Raw genomic sequence first — 24,246 nt, 5'->3', positions numbered from 1 at the left:
GGGAAGGGCATGCTTAGGTGAGGTGTACTGTTATTGTATTGCTGAATGGACACGTTTAAGGAAAAGGCTGAAGTATTAATATTTTGTGATGTATGATTAGTTTTTTTTCTTATGAGTCAAACTGATTTTACTGAGCTACTACTGCGTATCAATTATAGATATTTAACGTATGTTTTAACGTACACATTGGCGCATATATAAATGCAAGGTTTGGGTCTTTGGAATTCAATTTTTTTAGATTGATGGATTGATTTGGCGCTTATATTAATCAGAGTAGACGAGCATTTTGCGATAGATAGAGTTGGAATTTGTTTATTTATTTTTTTGCCTGTTAGACTTGCACATATAACAATATAATAATAATCAGTGTGAAGGGTTTCTGCATTTTAAATATTCTCCACTAGGTGCCGCTAACAGACCGCCTCTGAGAGCTCGATGCGCCACCCTCATGCTATCAGTATCGTAAGAGGCTTCCTGTGTAACCCTGAGCAGCGGGTTTGGGCAGAGTGCGCGTGTTATTGCAGGATGTGGTGAATGCGAGAGGTGGTGCCGCTCACAGCTCGCGCGGTGACGGTTGGGACAGCGAGACGTGGCGCTCACTCAGAGACGGACAACAGCTGGGAGACTCGAGCGAGTTAAAGTTCGTTTTGAAGGGCGGAAAATTACGGGCCGACGGCCGCTCCATACAAGGCAAGGTCGGGGGGGAGCAGTTTAGGGAGCAGTGCTGATCCAATCATCTATGCTCCAGGGAAGAGCCCGGAACCAAGCGACGCGACTCGTTTTGTTTTCTGAAAAGATTTGTAACGTTAATCGTTTGAGATGTTTCTGTAGAAGCGCTCTTGTTTCTTTAAGTTAGTTGTTTAGTTTTTAGTTTTGTTGTTTGTTTTTGATTTGTGTACTTTGGAGATGAGTGCGTCAGCAAACGGAGGAAAACCCAAACCCGCACCAGCGGTCAGTCAGAACGGACCGGGTTCTGTTCCTCCGAGCCCCACGGATGTCAACACACTCGAGCCGGTGCTACCGGTCGAGGAGCCGCAGTCTGCGGTCACGGACACCACGCAGATGGGAATTAAGTTAGCCAAGACATTCCTGCTGATTTTCCCCATATACGTGCTGGGATATCTGGAGTTTAGTTTCAGCTGGGTCCTCATCATCCTGGCCGTGCTGTTCTGGCTCAGACGGAACCAGGGCAGCAGATTCGCCCCGGTGAACCGGGCGCTGGCGTTTCTGGAGCATGAGGAGCGAGCGGTGCGTCAGAGCGTCCGGAGCTCAGAGCTGCCGCCGTGGGTGAGTGACACACTGAACATCGCGTTGCTTGAATCTGGTAATGTTTCACACGGAGAACTTCGACCCCAGACGGACACCGTCAATTTTAAACGGGGTGTCATTGCTCTGCGCGTGTGTCGTTAAAATCTCATACAAAAGTTTGTGCATTCACTTCTCTGACATGGCTTACATACCCGAATAAGTCACAAATCCAATCTAGACCACAAATTGAAACTGAAGTATCCTACGTTATCAGAACCGTCCATCAAACAATCTGATCTGAATCTGAAACAGAATCACTATTTATGTCTTCTAAAGTCTTTATCTGAAGTATGTGATAGATTGATCTTGATAGATTATGGAGTTAACCAATTTTTCCCCATATACACTCTTCTACTTTTTGCATAAATGTACATTGATGTGCTCTCATAATAAAACATTATACATTATTATGACGTTAATAATAAACAATATTTATATTAAATATCAAATGTGAATATCACTTATTGGGCATTATAAATTAAAATAATCTTTATCTGTCATAGTAAAATTAAAGCTTTGCATAAATGTAATGACAAAATGTTTATGATACAAAACACTGTTCACAAAATATTTGTGGTTTAATAAAAGCACTTATTATATTATTAGAATATATTACAAATTATATTTATTATATATAAACACAATTTTACTACGACCAGTAAAGATTATTTTTATTTATAAAGGCCTGTAAGTGATATCCACATTTGATTTTTGATGTATATACTGTATATGTCTCTTCAGCACCACTACAGAATCGAAAACAAATTTCTATTTTGGAGCATATATAAATATTAATATTAGCAAGTATTTGCACAATTCTTTACTATTTATGAGCTTACATGTCAGGTGAATTGATTATGATTACATGAAATGCACAAATATATATATATTCTGCACTTAGCCTATCTCTTTCCAGGTTGACTTTTAAGGCATTCAAAGATGTGCATTGATCGACTGCTATTTTGAATACTAGATGAGGTGTCTATGGTGGGCGCTTCTCTGATAATATATTCTGATCGTGAAATATTAAATCAGAGGCTGCATTCAGAATCATTTTTCATGAATTTGAGTTTGTGTTGTCGAGTTTGTTTCTTTTGGCCTACAGACTTTGGTGTTCTGTTACTTTAAATAAATGAGTTTGCTGTCTAACCTGAGATCATAGTTCTGGCATATTAGCATGCCTGTGTGCTGAAAGCAGCATTCAGGGACACGAAACTCCAGTGTTCACTCCATTAGTTGTAAATCACAGTCTTGACATGGCCAGGACAGGCTGTCATTGTTCTTTCGGTTTTAGGCCAATATTAAGAAACATGAACAGGTAAATCGTGAAACTCAGGTTGACTGATTGTCTGACTTGGGATTGGTTGCATAGTCTGTTTGATTGTGACTCAGTGTTACTTTAGTATTATTTATATACTAATACTGTTTTTTTTTCTCCTGTTTTCTCTATAATTTAAAAAATAAAATTAATTTGGTTTAATTTAGTTGTGTTTTTTTTTTAATGTCAATATAGTTTTTATTTTGTTATTTATTAAGTTTAGTTTAATTAGTTTAAGTTTTTATTTAGTTTACATTTTAGTACTTCAAGTTAAACTAAACAAAAATGAGAAATGTTCCTTTGGATGAAATAAAATAAATGTAAACTTTATATTAATTTAATTTAAAGTAGCAAAAAAAATTTTTTTTAATGACTTTATTTTATTTAACTGTAATAACTCTCTTGTCAAGTTGTGAAAGTGGATTGATCTAAAATGAAACTCACTTCACACACTAGTTTTTAGCTCATGTGTTCAAGTGAAGTGGTCTGTTTGTGTGTGTTTGTGACGTATTTTTTATTTGTATCAGACGATGGCTGCATATGCTGAAAAAAAAACTTCTCCTTAGTGGGTGTGGTTTGTTGCTAGAGTAACTGCCATTATGACATTTGACGTTATTATTATGACATCACCAACACACAGTGAGTCACATTCTTGAGGAAATTTTGCTATAGTGACCTGTCAAGCAGTTGTGGTGCACCACTTTCCTTTTCTGAACAATATTTTGGACGAGCAGATACTGTGACACTGCCTGGAGGGCAGATATTATAAAGGCAGTGCTCCTACCCTATTGTGTGTCTGTGTTTGTGCATGTGTTGATAACTAACAAGTGAATCATTATATTAAATATGGAAATGAAAAGCCAGTGAAGTTTGAGTTTTATTAGCTGGCTGGACAATGAAGAGTACACACAAGGGTTTTTGGTTTGTCCAAGCCTTTCTGTGTCCTTTTCTGGTCGCCACTACTTCTGAGCAGCTTTGCCAAATCCTCCTGATAAAATGTCAAGCATCTAAAGTCTAAATGTTTTTCTTTAATATGGTCAAATATGAAAACATATATATACTACATAAACCTATATATTTGTGTGTGTGTGTACTGAAAACTAAAGTAAATGTATCCTATTCTTTCAGGAAGCACTGTGTTCTTTAGGTTCTCTCTCCTCTCTCTCTCGTCATTTGTTTTTGACCGAATAAACTCGATTATATCTAGGGTTGGGAATCGAGAAACGGTTCTTATTCAGAACCGGTTCTGTTTTTTGAAAAGAACCGGAACCGTGAGCAATTTGTAAGTTTCGCTTCCGAAAACAGTTCTGGTGCGACACGTGACCAAGCGCTGTGAGCAGCCTTGCGCCGGTGTTCTGATGATTAGGCGTTTTGAAAATAAAAATATTTATTTTCATGCATTTTAAATGTTTAAAAATGTGGAAAGCACTCATTGCATCACACCATCTCCTGAATGCATTATTATTTGTAAAATAGGGGCTTTATGGAGAGTGAAAGAAAGTGAAAGTCGTGACATTTGTCAAGTATGGTAACCCATACTCGAAATTGGTGCTCTGCATTTAACCCATCCAAGTGCACACACACAGCAGTGAGAAGTGAACACACCGTGAACACACACCCGGAGCAGTGGGCAGCTATATCCAGCGCCCGGGGAGCAACTGGGGGTTCAGTGCCTTGCTCAAGGGCACTTCAGTCATGGGTATTGAGGGTAGAAGAGAGCGCTGTTCATTCTCTCCCTCCCACCTACAACTCCTGCCAGCACCGAGACTCGAACCTGCAACCTTCTGGTTACAAGTCCAAATCTCTAACCATTAGGCCACAGCTGCCCCACATGGATAACAGTTTATACATGGTATACATGGATGTATACAGCTGTATACATGGATAACAGTTTATAACAGTTTATATTTTATTAATTTAGGGAAATGAACAAGTGTCTTAGTACTCAAGGGACTATTTGGCCGACCAGCTTATTCCTGCTTGAAAAGCAAAATGTTATTGATAGTGTAAAAAACATCAACTTTGAAGCACATGCTGATTGATGGACTAGCATTACTCAACATTACTTACTACCTTCAGCAACACTACATTCAATGAAGGTAAAATAGTAAAAAACATAATAATAGTTCATTTAAATGGAACCTGAACTGGAAAATTTGTATACTGTAATATATATGTTGACACTGCCAACCTTTAAATTAAGTTGACAGTAAGTAATAAGCAGTATTGAGTAGTTGAGTATTGTGCATTTTTCCTTACCACTATTTTTTTAATAGTTGTTTAATGATTTTAATGGAATTGGAATCGGAACCGGAACCATTAGGCGGAACCAGAAAATTTCATTCCCAACCCTACTTATATCAGCAGATCCCTCCATCGCCAGCTTCATTAATCTCATCATCCAGTCATCACTGTCTGTAAATGGGTGTGGGGTGGCAGTCTGTCTGTTCTCACTCAGCAGAGATGCTTGTTTACTTTGCCATTTATCAACCCTATCAAGCTCTTATTGATCATGTAAGAAGTAAATAGATTTAGTTTTTGTGTTTAGTTCAACCTGAAAATTCAGCTTTCATTCATTTACTCATTTAATTCATTTACTCACCCTAGACATTCTGCTAATCATTCATTGACGAAAGTCTTTACGACTGATTCATGATATTTCAGTAAAGTATTGGTTGTCAGCCAATATTCCTAATTTGTTGGTATTGGTCCATTTTAAATATATATATATATATATATATATATATATATATATATATATATATATATATATATATATATATATATATATATAATATATATATATTATCTTATATTGGATGTTTAATTGTGCATGCTTATTCTCATTTATTTTAACATTTAGATTACCTTTGTAGTCAAGACACTTACTACACTTTAATAACACTGGTAATTAGTACATTATAATGTTATAAGATTCACTAGCATTTACAACTAATAATCGCTATTTCTATTGCATGGTTTTGTTTGTTTGTTTTAGACGAAAGAGTTTAGTATGTTAAATTCAGCCTTTTTTTGGTCAGAACATGAACATGGTAATTGGCTAATAATTTTAACATTAGTGCATCCCAACTTTAAGAGCGGTTCTTCATATGTGAGATTTTCTGTATACATAAATCTCAGTCTTGTGCTTTTTCAGCTTCACCCGTCAACAAAAATAATATCGTCCAATCAACTTCCTGCTTTGAGTCTGACACACTGACTGTCTGACAGGCTGGCTGTCTGATACTGTACATGCTTCTCAGATAAAAAAAAAACAAAACAAACAAACAAAAAAAAAAAACGCCATATGCCCTTTGACCTGTTCACCAGTCTTGCTGAATCATCTCACACGTGCCTGTGATATCTCACCAAATCATTAAGGAGCTCAAGCTGTCAGTCCTTCATTGAGTTGACAATACAATCTACACCACTGGTTGACTCATTTAGAGGTCAAATGAGGTCAAATCTATATGAAGTTCTTCCTGGTTGCTATAGTTACTTTCAGAATAAGCATGTCTGTGTGTTTGTTTCTCAACTGGGTAGCAGGATTGTACATGACGAAGTTGTTTGCTTGCCTAGGAAATGACATTGCTTAACAGATCAGATCTTACACAGATGCACACGTTCACGCCCACGCAGATAAATCACACACACACACACATTACTGCATTTGGTCAGCATGTTAACATGTCCTCATGAATCAGCTTATGTGCTTAGACTTGCTGCCTGTGTCGTGTCAGAACTGCGCTATTGAAACTGGAATTACTGCATGAAAGTTTCTGCCTCATTTACATTCTCATTTTACTGTATACGGATCAAAGATACAAATCTAGTGTGATGTTATAGAAACAGACAGAAAGATACTGAATTATATTAAATATATTTACAATGTGTTTGTGAATGAGACTGTGACCCCTAACAATGCTTTCTTAGCTCTTTGAAGGCTGGAGATATGTGTGTTTGTGTGTGTTTGTGGCAGAGATAAGACATGTACAGATGCATTGTTTGTAATATCAAATCAGATCAGATCAGCATCGGCTGCTCTCTGACAGGCCATGGGAATTAGCAGGCTAACTTTAGCTGCTGTCTGTTCTCTGCGCGTATAATCAGGAAATAACACAGCTTTGAGTCATAGGCTGGCTTTCTCCCTCAGGAAAATATGAGAAAGAAATGGAGCCAAAGACATTTGGTTTTCCTGGCATATCTCTCGCTCACATGCGTTTGTGCCACATCTTTCCATATAGGTCCTTTCTTCTTACCACAGTTTACACTACTCCATGTTGAGGAAAGTAAGATGAAGAGCCAAAGAGAGACATGTTGTCTACACTGTGAGCGAACAGCATGATGCAACAAAAACTAGAAGATTACATTTCAAATCAAAGAAACTGCCTACAAAACAAGGATGGAAATATTTGTGAATTAAGCAAAATTTAACATGAATTTCACATTGAATTTCCATAGAAGCTGGCATGGCATTAAGAAAGAAACAAACAAATGAGTATCTATACATTTTCATATAATTTATTTTTGAGTAAATAGTAACAGATCTCACTTTGCTCTGTAAAAATGTTTGTCGTTTTTACAGAACAAGACTTCAAAATCTTAAGTTAACTGTAACTTAACTGTGAGATATGGTAAGGTAATTTAGCTTAAACAATGGAAAAGATTTGGTGTAGAAGCCAAATTTCCAATTAAATTTCACAGTTAATTACAAAGAAACTTTTTTAAAAAAGTTGCACAATTAATTAAACTTAAAATTTTGAAGTAAAAAATGAGTGAAATAGTATTCTCTTGTAAAACATTCTCTAATATTCTTTTTATTTGCAACTTCAAAAATATTTTTGTTACAGTGTTCAGTGAAAAATTGTAAATGCATAATGTATAATTTTATTGTAAAATAAAAAAATCTATAAATTGCCTTTTAATTTACATTGACTATATATCAGAAAATTAATTTTAACTCGAGTCTCCGACATCCCAACCTTCATTTAAAAATTTCCATTACAAATGTCATTCCCAAAAGGCCCTATGTTTATGATTATAATTTATTTAAATACTGTCAGGTCAGTGAAGAACTATTTAGACTGATTCAGTAAGTGAGTAACTCTTTAAACAGATGCATTAAAAAAAGAGAAAATTGTATCATTCATTTGTGAATTGGACTGTGCTAGCTGTTTTATATATTTTGTGTGGTGTCAGCATCTATGGAAGAACTCTCAAAAACCACTAACTGGACATTTACAAAATGGTTTTGCTTCATTTGTTATAAAAAAAAAATCCTGATTTCTAATCCTGCTTCACAAGGTTGCAAATTTTATAGTGTTGACAGATCTAGTTTTACACTCTAGTTTTATTGCATCGTTCGCTCTCAGTGAGATGGAGAGACAAAGACAGAGAGAGCTTGTTTTGTGCACCTTCAGTTTGCTGGTCTTCAGCAGTGTAACACAATGTTCTAGTTAAAAAGTCACATTATGTCATTATAGAGAATTGAAAAATTGAACTCCTCTATTTATATCAGCTCATGACCCAACGCATCTTTTCCCTCCGTGCTGTACATTTAAAAAATCATTATTTGTCATTGTGGTAAAGTGTAAAAATATTGATTTGTTAAATTATTTTGAGAACTGTTACTGTCAAGTGGTGATGTTCTGTGACTAATGAATGTGTTTAAAATATCCATTAAAATAAAAAAAAATTCTAACTATTCAGTCTGTTTTGTGTTTCAGGTTCATTTTCCAGACGTGGAGAGAGTGGAGTGGCTCAACAAGGTGTGTGTGTGGCGGAGTGGTTTTATAAAAATAGATCTGAATCTATGCTAACCCAGAAATGTCTCCTCAAGAGTATTAACTCTTTCTCTCTTTCTCTTTTTCAAACAGACTGTGCATCAGATGTGGCCATATATTTGTCAGTTTGTAGATAAACTCTTCAGAGAGACCATTGAACCGGCAGTGCAGGGAGCCAATGCGCACCTTAGTACTTTTACCTTCTCCAAGATAGACATGGGGGACAAGGTACATGCACGTGTTTACTTAGCTATCTAAATGAGCACATACCACAGACTAACTCAAACCCTAAACCAACCCAAAAAGAAAAATGCACATGAAATGCACCTAAGATCATTATAAATGACTACATTTATAAATGACAAATCATTTAAATATAATTTATTAATTACAGTATATAAAAAATATTTTAGTGAAATATGTAAAATTATATTAACGTATTTACCTATTATAAATGAACAAAAGCACTTCTTAATTTTTTTTTTATTTTAAATCTGTTTTTATTTTAGAGGACATACCAAAGTCTTTGATTGTTTTATGTAAAGCTATTTATAATTGAAACAGATTAATCTAAATCCTAAATCTACCCCTCAAAGAAAACCTTTGGCATTTAAAAATGCTAATAAAAAACATATTATATTACCTTCTTTTTACCTTTGAATATACACACACATACACACATATATCTTCTTACACACAAAATAATTGTATTTTTTTTATCTGTCTGCAGCCTCTCAGGGTGGATGGAGTGAAAGTTTATACGGAGAATGTAGATAGACGACAGATTATTATGGACCTACAAATCAGGTAAAACACACATAGAAAAAGTTTACCACTGAGACTCATTATTGGGATTGAGATATTGAAAGTCTGTTTGTGTGTTGTTGTATTTGTCTAGTTTTGTCGGAAACACTGAAATCGATGTGGATATTAAGAAATACTACTGCCGTGCAGGAATCAAGAGCATACAGGTAAGAAACAGAGAGTGTGTGACAAATGCCTGTTTGTGTGTTGCTTACATTTGAGTAGGTTCCCATTACCCTGATAACAATCAGAGCGACCACATATGAACTTTGATATGAGTTTGAACTGTATGTCAGAAGAGCTTCTGTGTTCTGTTAGATTATAGTCAAGCATTAGTCCCTTCTCATATTTGCAAGCAGAAGTTTTTTAATTATTTATATGAGCTTTTTGCCTTTTTTAACTGAAGAGGATAGTGGAGATGATACAGGAAACATTATAGAGAGGAGAGGTGGTGGTATCAGGAAATTACCCAAGCAGGATTCAAACTCAGGTCAGCTGCACATATAATGTATGTGCATTGTGCTAGTAGTTAATGCATATGCTGCAACAGATTGAGCTGTAGTGCTGAAGTTTGAATCCATCATTTCTCACTTTCATTCTTCCTCCTTCCTACGTATGATTTCCTGTCTTCTTTCCAATATATGTTTATACATATATTAAAAATGTGGTTAAATGTCATATTAATTATGAAAAATATGATAATCTTACCTTTTATTTGTTTGTTGTGTGTATTTGTAGCTTAATGGGGTGCTGAGGGTCATCATGGAGCCATTGCTGGGAGACATGCCTCTGATTGGTGCACTGTCTGTTTTCTTCCTCAAGAAACCTGTACGTTAACCACCACGTACACACACACTGTTGTGTAACATGTAGAAGCACATTTTTTCATTGTGTCTTTTGTGTCTGATTAGTCTTTTTTCTGCTACGTACCAGGCATTACTTACATCGGGCAATCATACAATATAAAGAATGAGAACGTGCCTGTTATTTAATAATAACCCACACCCTTGTAACTCCACTAAGAGTTTTTCTCAGAATCAGAACACTGCTCTGACCTGCTCCACAGAAACTGTTCAGATAAGATCTGAAACTATTCCTCTTAAACTTGTCTCATTCATTCATCTCGTTCTCAGCTCTTCATGTTACCTGGATGTATTGATCCAAAATATTGATCTAAAGAACTTTCTATTCATCAAAGACTCCTGAAATCTATATAAGACTCCTAATAATTTTATTAGATTACATAATTTATGATGTTTACGGCATTCTATATCCTTCATAAAATATGAACACAGTCTTGTGTCAAAATTATTTATTCACAGTCAAAATTATTTATTGTACTTTATTTTATTTTTTTAGTTTTTATGTAATTGTTTAAAAAATCTTTCCGGAACAAAGACCACTAAAAAGTGGGCAGTTACTGTGTATTTGATCAATGGTTTTGTTGCTGCTGTGAAAGATGAAGGATGTATTTTACAGGAAACAAACACGACACAAGCATTTTCATATATATACACTACCTTTATGTATTAAATATTGTTACATGGGTCTGTTTCTCTCTCTCAGTTGCTGGATATAAATTGGACGGGTCTTACAAATATGCTGGACATCCCTGGAATAAAGTGAGTGATACACATCAGCCATCACACATCATGTAATCATATTATTATGTCAGTTTCATAAAACTGGAAAGTGGTTCAGGCAGCCTCTGAAACACACACATGCTGTCACATGACCTATTTTGTATTTGGAGGTGGCACAGATAACAGTCTCACACAAACATTATGCACGCTCACTCCAGTCTCAGAAATGCTGCTCTTCCTGTCAGACCACATCAGAGGATCCACGTTCACACCCACTTGTGATGGCAGGGAAATGGTGGGGTCTTAATAGTGTGTTTCATCTTAAAGTCCGCCTTGTGATCCCCTACCATCAGTGTGCATCCAAATGTTGAGCTTATTATGTTTTCCCAGAGGAATCTCTCTCTCTCTCTTTCTCCTTTTATAGTCATATCATAGGTGGAGCTGATGTTGTGGTTTAGGCGTGGAGAGATCTTGTCCTTTGTTATATTCTCTCTCTCTCACACACACACACAAACACACATACACACACCCTCACAGAAAAGTCATATTTCATTCTCTTGTTTTGTTAAGACATCAGTGCTGAAATCAATCTGAATTCTTTGATCTCTGAAGAATAAATTAATTAATCGTGGCGTGTTGCATGTTCAAACTGAAATGCAAGTTAATTGTAAAATATTGCTATAGATACAGTCATTAACATAGCATGGGCGAAGGGACTATAAACAACTATAAATGTCAGTACTTAAATTAAAACTGGGAATATTTTAGTGCTTTAATTTTTCCCCTTGTCCCAGTGGCTCTCATCATTTTTGATTCAGAAGCCCCACATTAGTTCAACACAATATTAAGGCCTTCCAGTATATATATATATATATTTGGGTGCAATTACAACAAAGCTACTTGCTTTCCAGCTTTTTGTTTACAGAAACTGTGAGTGTTAATGAATGAATTAACCACAATTCATTTTGTGATTTCAGAAATTTCAGGAACAGTGGAAAAAAAAAAAAAGCAAAAGCTGTTTAGGGGAAATGTTTTTAAAAAATATTATTTTAGTTTTCATCTTTATTGTATTTTTTAGCATTTCAATTATAATATTAATATAAATTTAATTATTTATAATGTATTCTAATAAATTTAATTCATCCTGTGATCCACTTGGAAGTTTACTGAGGCCATCTAGTGGGCCCTGGTCACCTTAAGAACCACTGCCTTTCCCCAAATGTTTAATTTCACATGGTTCAAGCAAAAATGGAACTAAAGATGTATGTTTAGTGGAAGCAAAAAGACACTGACAAGTGTTTTGTTTCAAATCTGAGCATTAAATACCAAAAACAGACATTCAACCAAAAATCAAGCTTTTTTCTATACACAGAAGTTGTTACTTAGCAGAATGTTCAGGCTGCTGTTTTCTATACAGTGAAAGTGCAAGAAGATTTTAACTGTAGCTATCAAGCTCAATTTACGTAAAACGTACTGTATAATAAAAGTGGTCTATACAACTTGTGAGTTTTTAGTCTTGTCCTTAAAAATATCACATATGTTTTAATGTTGTAATATTTAACATCATCATCACTAATCTTTCTTTCTCTCTCTTTCACAGTGGTCTGTGTGACAGCATTATTCAGGATATCATATACAGTTATCTTGTGCTGCCAAACAAAATCACTATTCCACTTGTAAATGAAGCACAGATTTCCAAACTCCGCTTCCCTATGCCAAAGGTCACACACTTGTACACTTCACATACACATGCATACATGTATATAACCATAATATTTATGTCATATCTGTGTTTTTGTTGTAGGGCATTCTGCGGATTCACTTTCTGGAGGCACAGGACCTGGTAGGGAAGGACAAGTTTCTGGGTGGCCTGATAAAAGGAAAGTCAGACCCGTATGGCGTCATTCAACTCGGTAATCAGCTCTTCAGATCCAAAATCATCAAAGAGACAGTTAATCCTAAATGGAACGAAGTTTATGAGGTAAGGGACTAATTTGTGATTGAATCTGTCCTTCTCTGACATGTTTTTATTTACCAACCCAAGGTGTTTATGTGTGTTTTAGGCATTTGTGTACGATCACCCAGGACAGAATGTGGAGATAGAGCTGTATGATGAGGACACTGATAAGGATGATTATTTGGGAAGGTAATGGCTGTCAATCATCAAATATTTACAAGCAATAATACTTCAGAATTCCACCTTAAAGATTGTCAAGAGCTGTGTGTGGATGTGTTTTTAAACGTTTGATGTTTCTCCTCCTGTATTCTTTAGCCTTACCATCAGCGTAGATGAACTAGAGAAGGAACAGAAAGTAGATGAGGTACAAAAAAAAGCCTTTTTGTCTTATTTTGGTCTTACACCTGTCCAGCTTTATTTTTGTATGAGCTTAAAACTTGTATAGAAAAAATGCTTAAACTATTAGTTCACTCAAAAATTGACTTAACATCATTTACTTAGCCTTGTGATGTTCCAAACCTTTATGACTTGATTTCTTTTGTGGAGCACGAGTAGTAGATTTTTGAAGAATGTCATGCCTCCTCTTTTCCAAAAAATGAAAGTGAAAGGGACCTGAATAGATGACAAAAAATGATCATACATGTGGTATCATAGGATGAGTAAATAACAGCAGAATGTTCATGTTTGAGTGAACTAGGCCCTATACCTTTACATACATAAAGTGTCGTTATTATTATAAAGTATGAAGTTTTAAAAATAGACGTATGTTTTCATGTAATAAATCCCCTCCCAGTTTCATGTGTGTGTGTGTGTGTGTGTGTTTTGGGTGTGTTTAGTGGTTTGTACTCGATGATGTTGCTACAGGAAAGCTTCACCTGAAGATTGAATGGCTTTCTCTTCTCCCTACACCTGATAAACTCGATGAGGTAACATAACTCACCTTTTATACACATCAAAGTGATATGATATGACTTCTGTTAACGATTTCGACTTTACTGATCAAATAACAAATGTACACTACCCTTCAAAAGTTTAGGGTCAGTAAGAAAAAATCTCTTATGCTCACTAAGACTGCATTAATTCAATCAAAAATACAGTAAAAACGGAAATACGGTGAAATAAAATGTCATTTATTCATGTGACCGCAAAGCTGAATTTTCAGCAGCCATTACCAAGTCTTCAGTGTCACATGATCCTTCAGAAGATGCTCAAGAAACATTTCTTAATATAATCAATGTTGAAAACAGCAGTTGTGCTGCTTAATATTTTTGTGTAAACTGTGATACTTTTTGTTTTCAGGATTCTTTGATATATAGAAAGTTATGACCATGTAGATCACACACAGCATTGAGCCGACACTGATTAATGTTTTATGTGTTGCTTTTTTTTTTAGGTTTTAAGCAGCATTAAAGCAGCTAAAGGGCAGGCCAATGATGGATTGTCATCTGCATTATTGTTGGTGCATCTGGACTCAGCCAAAAATCTGCCAGTGAGCATTAACATTAACACACACACATACACACCCACACTAGCTTTCTTACTTCCTTATTTTTCTGTGCTCCACCTTGCCTCTTGCATCAGGTATCACTTCTACTATTACACTTGCCTTTTCTCCTTTCATTCTCTGTTTCTTTCTGTTGTCCCACTCTGGTTTCCTGTCGCTTTGGGTAAAGAGTGTTTTTGAGGGACACGTGGGCAGTGGGTGTCTGAGAGAGCGCCGCTCTGCTGGGCTGGTGTTCTGTGAAAACACTTCTGCCCTCTACAGGACGATGTTTGTGAGTCACTCTGCTGGACTTTGCATTAGATTGGTCTGCTTGTATTTTACCTGCATTTGGTGCATGAACACCTGGTTATTTCATTTACAAATGTTTCATAGTTACATCTCAACTTCCCTTTTGCATGTAAAATCTTCCTGTAAAGCTGTTCAAGCTCTGAGGACTGTTTTGTTTGGATTTGTTTATGTCATGGTTCATTCTGTCAGCATGCAAGTGTTTACAGAGGCCCTGCCTGCATTTTGCATAGATCTAAATAGACTGTATTAGAGGTGTTAATGCAGTTGTTTTTTTCAGTGTGTTTGTGCACTCTTTCCTTTAAAGAGGGTATTTGAATATTGAGCATCAAGTGCTGTTCAGGGAAAACTATTTGACTATGAACACAGTTGTCAGCCCGGTTTGGAGAGCTAAATGAGGTTATGTGGTCATGGGTATATTGCTGATCACAGTTTTTTATTGGCCAACGATGATACCAGTATCTAGAAAGAAGGTTGGTTGATCACTTATAGTATAATGGAGGTGTGTATGTATGATAATATAATATTTTTAGGAATAATTATAAGAAAAAATGAAAAACAAAAAAATTAATTAAATACCATGGGATAACAAGGGAGACATGCACAAAATAGCTGGGATATTTTTTTTTACTAAGTACAACTTTTTTTTTCTGATTTCATTATTTGAAATGAGAATGTTTTTTTTTTTTTGTTGTTGTTTTTTTTAATTGATGAAGCAGTATTTGACAGGATACAGTCATTATTGGTCAGTATTAATAATCTCAAAATGGACAAAATATTTTTGCTGATTAATTGTGTGTAAGAGAAATTTTGAGATACACTACTATTCAAAAGTTTGAGGTCAGTAATTTTTTTTCATTTTATTGAATATAGAAAAGATGCATTAAATTAATCAGAATTAACCGTAAAGACTTATAATGATACAAAATATTTCTGTTTCAAATAAATGCTGTTCTACAAATATATGAAGTAGCACAACAGATTTAACATTAATAATAATAAGTAATGTGTAACATAGAGATATAAGTGTAGTACAATATGAATTTTGGAAGCATGTTGAATGAAACGGGTCTCACTCTGCACTTCACTGTATGAAATACATGATTAAACAATATCACACAAACAAGAGTGTTGTTCATCATGACTGTGATCCAGGCTGATCACAAGTGTGATATTGCTTTTATACAACAGCTTATAAATTATTTATACATACAGATTAAACACTATTTTAGAATAATATAAGGCAGCTACTTTGTTTTGCTTTGCACAACAAGTTCCACACAATAACAGAGTCAACTGTCATGTGTCAAACAGGGTGCTGATCCAAAGTATGAAAAGCTCCAGTGCAATTATTAAATATCAGCACATTTGGAACACCAATCAAATTCGAGGACAGTAACTGTTGTATAACTGTTGCTGTATCAGCCCATGCCTCATTTTATAATTTTCATCTGTCAGTGAAAGTGTTTAAGTAAATTCAAGTGTCTTCTCGTAGTGTCCTGCACTGCAGTGTGACATGTTTTGTGATCAGATTATGTTGCGGGTTGATTTGCAGTGAAGTGTGGGTTGGACTGATTGTCTTTGGATTGCCTTGTCTATATTTCTCTTTCATGTTTCTTTCTATCATTCTTTCTTCTTCACTGTCCTTGACCCCTGAATCGTGTCCTCTCATGTGCTCCCTCTCCAGGCATCACTAATCAAACGCAAATGAATAAAATTATGCTAGTGTGTTCTGCTAGGGTTGTTTCATCATTTGAACAATCATACGGATAAAATACAATGAAGCCTCCCCTTTACTCATATTCATCAAATTAACCATGCATTAATTCCATAATTATTCATTTAGTTGTGTATGCTTGAGTGAGTACTTCAGGATGTCTGTGTTTTTTTGTGCAATTATGAATTTAACTCTGCATGCCATCCTCCTAATAATCCTGCCTGTATTTGTATTTGTTTGTGTGTGTGTGTGTGTGTGTGTGTGTGTGTGTGTGTGTGTGTGTGTGTGTGTGTGTGTGTGTCTCGTCCTTTTCTGCTTGGGGAAATGCGCAATCCTTTAGAATTCAACAGTGCAGGTCTGAAGAAGGGTACAGTCAATAAAGCGCTAAAGGTAACACAACCAGTTTTCTCACAATTTACACACACATACAGTATAGACAGATGTAGAAGGACTTGGCAAGGTTGTTTATGTCAGTTTAGGATCTGCAGCAGGTACCATGTGTGCTGTTTGTGTGCTTTGATTAACTGCATGCAGACCTGTGTGTGCATCTGACTGTCTGAAAAACACTGAATTCAGACTCTGAATGCCACTGAGACTAGGCTATTTTTAGGCTTTCCAATCTCATTTTACCAAATGATGTCAAGTAATAGTATGAATCAAAATTATACACTCAGTTGTACAGAAATGCAACTTAAAAGAACTTGTTTGAATCCAACTAGTTTTTAAGTTTAATGTCCTGATATTGATATAGTACACGACATTCATAAGGGGAAATAAACTAAATATTTTCAAATATTTTAAACTTTCTATCTAATGGAATATTTCCAACTTTAATGTCTACCACATCTGAACAAAATCTGTAGCATGCTGTCTATTATAAGTTTTAACAATAATATTTTTAGCCTGTATTGCGGAGTAAAAATCCTTGTTACTTGATTTTAAATTGCCCCTTTTGTTTAAATGTGCGAGTGCATTAGCTGGACCAGCCTAATATATTGTGATTTGAACAAAAGAAGCAGAATTTAAAATACCATTTAATTCGATTATAGTGCTAATTCAAAATATGTTATTAAAACATAATCTTGAAAATCAGTTTTGTAGATTTTGGACTTTTCCAATTCGAGTAAATAGGGTCTATGTTTGTATGCTTATAAGCTACATAATCAGGAAGCTCCCTGTGGTCCATAACAGGAGTTTGAATATGACTTTTGAGACTTGTTGGTAAACAATCTTATGCAAGCATATGAAATATTTAAATTTGGTTATGCTTATAATGTGATAATCGCATAGTTTAAACATTTATTCACAGTGCTGCCTGCTCAGCTTTCCATGTAACTCTGTGGTATAATCGACAGCATGCCAGGTTGGGTTCATAGTAATTGCAGATCTAGATGGGAGTAAATATAATATGGTTACTACTAAGCATAATTTCAGGTCATTAGTGTGCAAATATATACTGTAGATTCTTACATGTTTGAGATGACATGATTATTGTTTGATTTCAATCCTCTTGTTATTTGCTTTAGTAAGTGTGTGTTTAAGGTTGATAATGTTATTTGTACAGTATATGTTTAATATGGAAGGGTTGTTAAACAATTTGTATGCTCTGTCTGTAGTCTGGTAAAAAGGTTGCCAGTATGCCCAGTCCATTCGTCCAGTTTACTGTGGGACACAAATCCTTTGAGAGCAAGGTAAACATTGACACACACAAGTGATTGCTCTTTATTGAAATTTAGAGATGCATAACATATTGTGTTATTCTTACAGGTACAAATTTAAACATATATATATATATATATATATATATATATATATATATATATATATATATATATATATATATATATATATATATATAATATATAAATTCTTTACATTTAACGGTAGATGTTTAGCTGTCATTGTATACAGTATTTCACTGCAAAAAGTGATGCTGCAAGTTTGCTCAAGTCAGATTTTTTTAGCCTATGTGTTTTCAATGTTTAACATTCTTTTCTCATTACAGACAAGATATAAAACCAACGAGCCCGTTTGGGAGGAGGCCTTCACATTCCTGATCCACAATCCAAAGTCTCAAGAACTTGAAGTGGAGGTAAAGCACAAAAATGGGGTGTTGTGAATTAATGGTTAAAAAATTTGTGATAGTCCCTGAAAGGTGAAAGATTTGTACACTGCAAGGGGGAGCAAATACTGTTCTTGATATTATAGGAAAGTATGACAATAATTACAAACCCAGTTTCGGTCTTATACTAGCTATGCCCTACTAAGTGATGTATTTAGACTAGGGCTACACAATTAATCAAGTTTATAATCGCGATTACAATTATGGATGCCACAATTACGTAATGGTTAAAAGTGGTAATTAATCGTTCAAAGTCCGCTTATGTTATTCTGCATGCTTAAGATAGTTTTTTTTCTTTTTTACATGTTATCTTAAAGGTTTTTCCCATTATTTTCATTTTAGTTTTAGTATAACATTATAATACTATTCATATTTTTACTTTTTTATAATTTAAAGAAGTTAGTTGACATTTGAGTCTTAATACTGTAGAAAAGCACAAAGTTTTTCATTTAGAGTGTTTTCAGCTTGTTTATTTTCATATAAAAATACAGCATGCAGCTGCATCAAACAATGGTATAAACATCATTCAATGTAAATTGTGATAATCGTAATTAATTATCGCAATTACAATTTCAAGGGAATAATCGACAATTATGAGTTTTGTCATAATTGTGCAGCCCTAATTTAGACTGGATTTATTTCCCTGCTATCCATTTTGGTACTTGTTTATTTGTTTTGTTATCTTTTTAAATTTATTTTTATGTGTATTTATTTATGTATGGAAAAGAACAAATCATAGAAATCAAGGTATTAATAAGAATGTACTCAATTGTACTCTATTCATGACAAGTCTAAACATATAGTCTGGATGTTGCAGTGTTTACAGCACAGTGGTGTGTCTGATGTTTTGTGTGTGTGTGCAGGTAAAGGATGAGAAGCATGAGTGTTCCCTTGGGACGTTTTCTCTTCCTCTGTCAAAGCTGCTGCAGGAAGATCAGATGACTCTCAGTCAGCGATTCCCACTCAAGAACACAGGACCCGGTGCTACACTTAAGATGAAGATGGCACTTAGGGTAACACACATGCATTAACATATCACACACACATTTTTGTTAACTGAAATTAAATCATTTAATGAAAAGGAAAGGAAAACTAAAAACAGTGGTTGAAATTAAATATAAACAATAAATCATTTTGTTTTTGTCTTTCATCAAGCTAAATATCTAAACTGCTCTTTGTATTGATGGATAGAGTAAAAATTCACAATTTAAGTCAAATGTAAAGGTACAGTATTTAAAATTTTACATATCAGGTTTTGCAAATCTTCAAATCAGGTGTCTTAACCATTGTACATGTAATTAGCTCTATCAGCGTTGTGTAGATTTCTCAACTATAAAACCTTACATTAAGATAAATATAACAAAAAAGAATACATGTTTACTAAATGAGATCAAAACTAAAGTGGCCACAGCATTGTTGAAAACAATTAAAACTTAGCCTAATCAATTTCTTCATTTTTATGCTTTACACCACACAGCTTCAATGCCTTAAAGGTGCTATATGTAAGTTTTTGACTATACTAAAGCATAAAAATACTATAATATGTTTGCAGATATTTAAGAAGCATGCTAAGTTTACATACTTGTTTATTTGAAAAACAATGCTACAGTCAGTTACTCTCCTTTGAAAATGTAGGTTCCGGGACGGAATGTCGATCTCTGATTTGGTTTGTGAAACCCATCCACTGCCAGTTTAACTAATTGTATTTCGGCACCCCGGGTTGCCAGTTGGCAGAAAACACAGCGTATTTCATTTCATTCCATTCATCGTCAAGTGTGCTCGTTCCTGTTTGTCGTCAATTTGGCAACCTGCGTATGCCTCAAGTCTGAGGAAGAGAGGCTGGGTGAAAAAAACCCTCTCCAATATTTTACATTTGGAATACCTAGTTCAACCACATGGTGTCAACCCTACATACAGCACCTTTAAAGGCCTCAGTTTGCAGGTTAAACATGACTAGCAAAGAAACAACTAAACCTTGACCTGTATAGAGGGTCCATCTCAGCAGGAAGTGTGACTTGCTGAAAACACAGTCAGTAACCAACGCACATCTGTATACACACGTGTATTTCAGATTCTGTCTATGGAAAAGTTGTCTGGATCCAATCAGCCGTCCTCAATTCAGAACCACCACCCTAGCTCCAGCACGACCCCCAACCCCTCTCCTCAGCAGGCCAATGTTTCAGAGCCCACCCCAACATCCAAAACCCAGCAGCCGACCCCAGCACCCAGAAGCAAACCCACCCCAACACCCTCCCCGCGAGTGGAACCCTTGATCGACAGCAGGCCATTGGAGGACTCACCTACCCATCTGGCTAAATCGGGGCGGAGCACGTCTAACCTGGCCATTTCTGGCTCTCAGCTACACCTAAACAACAAAGAGCCGACACCCAGCATAGCTTCTGACATCTCCAATCCCAGCACCACCCAAGATCTCCAGAGGACAATACAACAATTACAGAAGTATGTTTGAACATTTTTAACATATTTTGACCTTTCCATCTGGTTCCATTCATGGTTTTCATGAGACATCAATTCCACAACAGTTTAAAATAATCTGTTTTTACAGTGGAGCCTCACCTGGTTTCGCTCCATTGGGTGAAATTCAGTTAACCATCAGACACAGTCCCCAAAGAAACAAACTAATTGTCGTGGTACACCGTTGCAGGTAAAGTACATATGCCTTTTAATTCATCTGAAGTATTTCTGTGCTTCTGAAAGATGTTTTTAATATGAAAGTATTCATATTTGTGTGTTTGCAGGAATCTGATCTCTTCTACTGAAAATGGTTCTGATCCATACGTCCGTTTGTATTTGCTGCCTGATAAACGACGCTCTGGACGCAGAAAAACAAACACGATGAAGAAAACAGTGAATCCTATTTATGATCAATCGTCAGTCTCTTTCTTCCCCCACTTTTTTTCCTCTTCCAGTCTGCTCTTGCATTTAAAAAAAAAAAAACAAGTTTTCTTATTTTGCATTGAATAAAAATACACCTTTTGTGTTGGTTTTAAATAAAGTGTTTGTGTGTTGCATGCACATGTGTTTGTATAGGTTTGAATTCAGCGTGTCACTTGTGGAGTTGCACCGAAGAACACTAGATGTGGCAGTGAAGAATGGAGGAGGAATTCTGTCAAAACACAGAGGGCTGCTGGGGAAGGTGACATCCCGCACATTAACTTCATAACACCCTTAATATCATTGTTCTTAATGTATATTATAGAATATTCTTTTCTAGGTTTTTTTTTTTTTTTTTTTTTTTTTTGGCTCTCTGGAACAAATTTTTCATATATAAAAATTATGTGTGTGTTTCTCCCAGGTGTTAGTTGACCTGACCTCTGAAGATATATCAAAGAGCTCAACGCAATGGTAATATTTTTATGTAATTTACAAAATGTAAGCCATTAAATCATATGAATATGATGATATTGATTGCTGTATGGCAGTGATAAATATCATCATATTCAAATGAGTTTATTCAGTAGTGTATTGCAGTAATATGTATACAGAATATTTCCATTACTGTAATATATGCATAAGATGTGCTTTACAGTGGTTCTTTACAATTTAACCTGATGCACAATGAACCCTATTTAAATATCATGAATAAATAAAAATTGATTATTATAATAATTATTCTATTATTCTATAATAAATATTATTCTAGGTTTTTTTTTTTTAAGTAAAAAGAAACATTCATTTTTTTATTTGCTTTCTGATTTAATAATTCATGCTTTAGAAGGTTAAATACTACTTTATTTGTGTACATTTTAGTAACGGGAGTTATAAGCTACATTTTCTACATTATGCCATATATGCATAAATTTTGTAAAATATGACCCAGACATTTCTTGCCTCTTTTCGTGAAAATGGCACAGTAAAAAAAAAAAAAAAAAAATTCATTAATATTTAGTGTGTGAGAACATGATATCAGAATTTTTTATGTGAATATGTGTGTGTTTATGTGTTTGGCAGGTATGAACTTTCAGTGGATGGGCTGAGGCGACAATCCCCTTAATCAAAGGAACCAGCTTCTTACTGCCTACACATACTGTATTTAAAAAAAAAAAAAAAAAAACTACAAATCCGTACGCAAGACTCCAAACCTCAGTCATATTTAAGCCATGTGTTTTAGCCTGTGGGCAAAATTTGTAAATGTTGGATGTTCAGTTTTTATCACTTTTAACAGATTTACTGTGTGAAAGAAGAAGAAAAAACGCTATTGATGGTTATGTGCACGGACTTAGCAAGAGTGAAAGAGAGAGTGAGAGTGTTTAGAGATTTTTAAAGTTAAAAAGAGATACGGTTCAGTGACAACTGTTGGATTGATTAGTTGTTTACCCATTAAGACTTCTAAACCAAGAGTGGCAAACTCTAACAGCATCCGCCATTCACAAATTAATGGTGGAGAGATTATATAATATATAATTGAGCTCAGACTGTAAATATAAAATAAAAGAATTTTAGTATTTGGAAAAGTTTGAAAAATATTAACCCTAAGAGTTCGTGTTGAACATGCACTGAACTCATGCTTGCTATGAAAGTGTTATATATTATCTGTAAATGTCTACAGATGCTCCCTTAAGGAGACAGATTTACCAAAGAAGTACTCTGCTCATTAAAAAGTGTGTGACTAAACCAAATATGCACCTAAATGTTTTACACACCCAAGTGTTCATATCAATATCTATCTGTGTGTATATATATATATACACACACACACACACACAAACACACACACACACACACACACACACACACACACACACACACACACACACACACACACACACACACACACACACACACACACACACACACATATATATATATATATATATACACACACACATGCTATATGTTCTCTGGTACGGTTCAGCTACCACCATCACAGCACTGGTTGTCAGTGCTCAAGCATGGATGGACAGCTAGCTACAGTGTCACATGACCCTGGATATCTAATGCTGCCATAACTCTGAATCTTGTTTGGCCTTTCTGTAGCACTCAGTCACATGTTCACTCCTTTTTCAAAAACACCTGGTCACCTCTCACCCACTGCAACCCAGCTGTGCTTCCTCAAACATGTGTATCTCAGAGTTATATAAAATGTCTCATGTATTGTCTGATATTAATTGAAGGTTGTGGTTTTGTCTACTGCAGTGTCACTGAGCTGAGCTTATGGTATGCAGATGGTCAAACCTCAAACTGTTTTGACTTTATTCCTGTCAGCAAGAATGTGTTTTATTGTATAAATTATTGTGAATATTATGACAGATTTTATTATGGTTATTATTATGATTAATACTCATCACAAAAAGCAAACATATGCAGTCAGAGCACCTCTCTGTGCTGAGCTTGCCTTATTGATGTATATATATATATTTCCTGTGCCTTATGACCAACAATATACTTACCTTAGAGGGTATTTGGCATCAGATATAGGATTGTAAAGTCTCTGTATTTGATAATGTTTTCTTTTCAATAAACAATTTATTCTATACCAGTAAATAGTTTGAAATGGGTGGAAAATCATTTTTTGTGATGATGTCATATTTTGCAACAGTTTGCATTTCAATTATTGAGCTGAAATAACTTGGTAATATCAAATATCATTTATAATTTATATTAATATTATGATTTACTTTTCTGTTTTGAAGTCACTTAAAATTTTAGTAATTACGTTGTGTGCGTTTGTAATTTTTTTTTCTTCAAAATATGTCTATATAGTTTTTAGAATATACTATTTTAGTTATAGTTATTTAAGTATATGAGGTTAAAATAAATGAAACGTTACCTCGGCAGCTACCTATATATTTAATGTTTTTATTTGGTTTTATTTTTAGTTAACTAATAGGCTTAACCCTGATA

General features: G+C 35.0%; 1 protein-coding gene across 4 annotated transcripts; it reads left to right on the top strand.

Moving 5' to 3' along the window:
* Positions 1 to 458: 458 nt before the first annotated feature.
* On the top strand, positions 459 to 23,888 carry LOC109049689 (extended synaptotagmin-2-like). Of its 4 annotated transcripts, XM_042778265.1 has the most exons (24): positions 459 to 1,287; positions 8,353 to 8,394; positions 8,503 to 8,637; positions 9,140 to 9,216; positions 9,308 to 9,380; positions 9,952 to 10,041; positions 10,780 to 10,835; positions 12,397 to 12,517; positions 12,601 to 12,777; positions 12,860 to 12,942; positions 13,069 to 13,117; positions 13,590 to 13,679; positions 14,147 to 14,242; positions 14,427 to 14,528; positions 16,587 to 16,649; positions 17,876 to 17,950; positions 18,265 to 18,351; positions 19,245 to 19,394; positions 20,453 to 20,841; positions 20,948 to 21,046; positions 21,141 to 21,272; positions 21,433 to 21,538; positions 21,698 to 21,747; positions 22,354 to 23,888. In XM_042778265.1, the coding sequence occupies exons 1-24, from the start codon at positions 907 to 909 to the stop codon at positions 22,394 to 22,396; spliced, it is 2,766 nt and encodes a 921-aa protein (XP_042634199.1). In that variant the 5' UTR covers positions 459 to 906; the 3' UTR covers positions 22,397 to 23,888. The 4 variants fall into 4 exon arrangements, with proteins under 4 accessions (XP_042634199.1, XP_042634204.1, XP_042634212.1 ...); XM_042778270.1 differs by lacking the exon at positions 16,587 to 16,649; XM_042778278.1 differs by lacking the exon at positions 14,427 to 14,528 and having other exon boundaries at positions 460 to 1,287.
* The last annotated feature ends 358 nt before the right edge of the window (positions 23,889 to 24,246 follow it).

Source organism: Cyprinus carpio, chromosome A2 (assembly GCF_018340385.1).
Source record: "Cyprinus carpio isolate SPL01 chromosome A2, ASM1834038v1, whole genome shotgun sequence".
In the NCBI taxonomy this organism is placed as follows: Eukaryota; Metazoa; Chordata; class Actinopteri; order Cypriniformes; family Cyprinidae; genus Cyprinus; species Cyprinus carpio.
The sequence above is the reverse complement of the archived record's forward strand: the minus strand, read 5'-3'. Positions and strand labels throughout refer to the sequence as shown.

Coding starts and splice junctions, on each gene's coding strand:
- LOC109049689 (XM_042778265.1), top strand. CDS start 907: ATGAGTGCGTCAGCAAACGGAGGAAAACCCAAACCCGCACCAGCGGTC. Junction 9,217..9,307: donor ATTATGGACCTACAAATCAG/GTAAAACACACA, acceptor GTATTTGTCTAG/TTTTGTCGGAAACACTGAAA. Junction 10,836..12,396: donor CTGGACATCCCTGGAATAAA/GTGAGTGATACA, acceptor TCTCTTTCACAG/TGGTCTGTGTGACAGCATTA.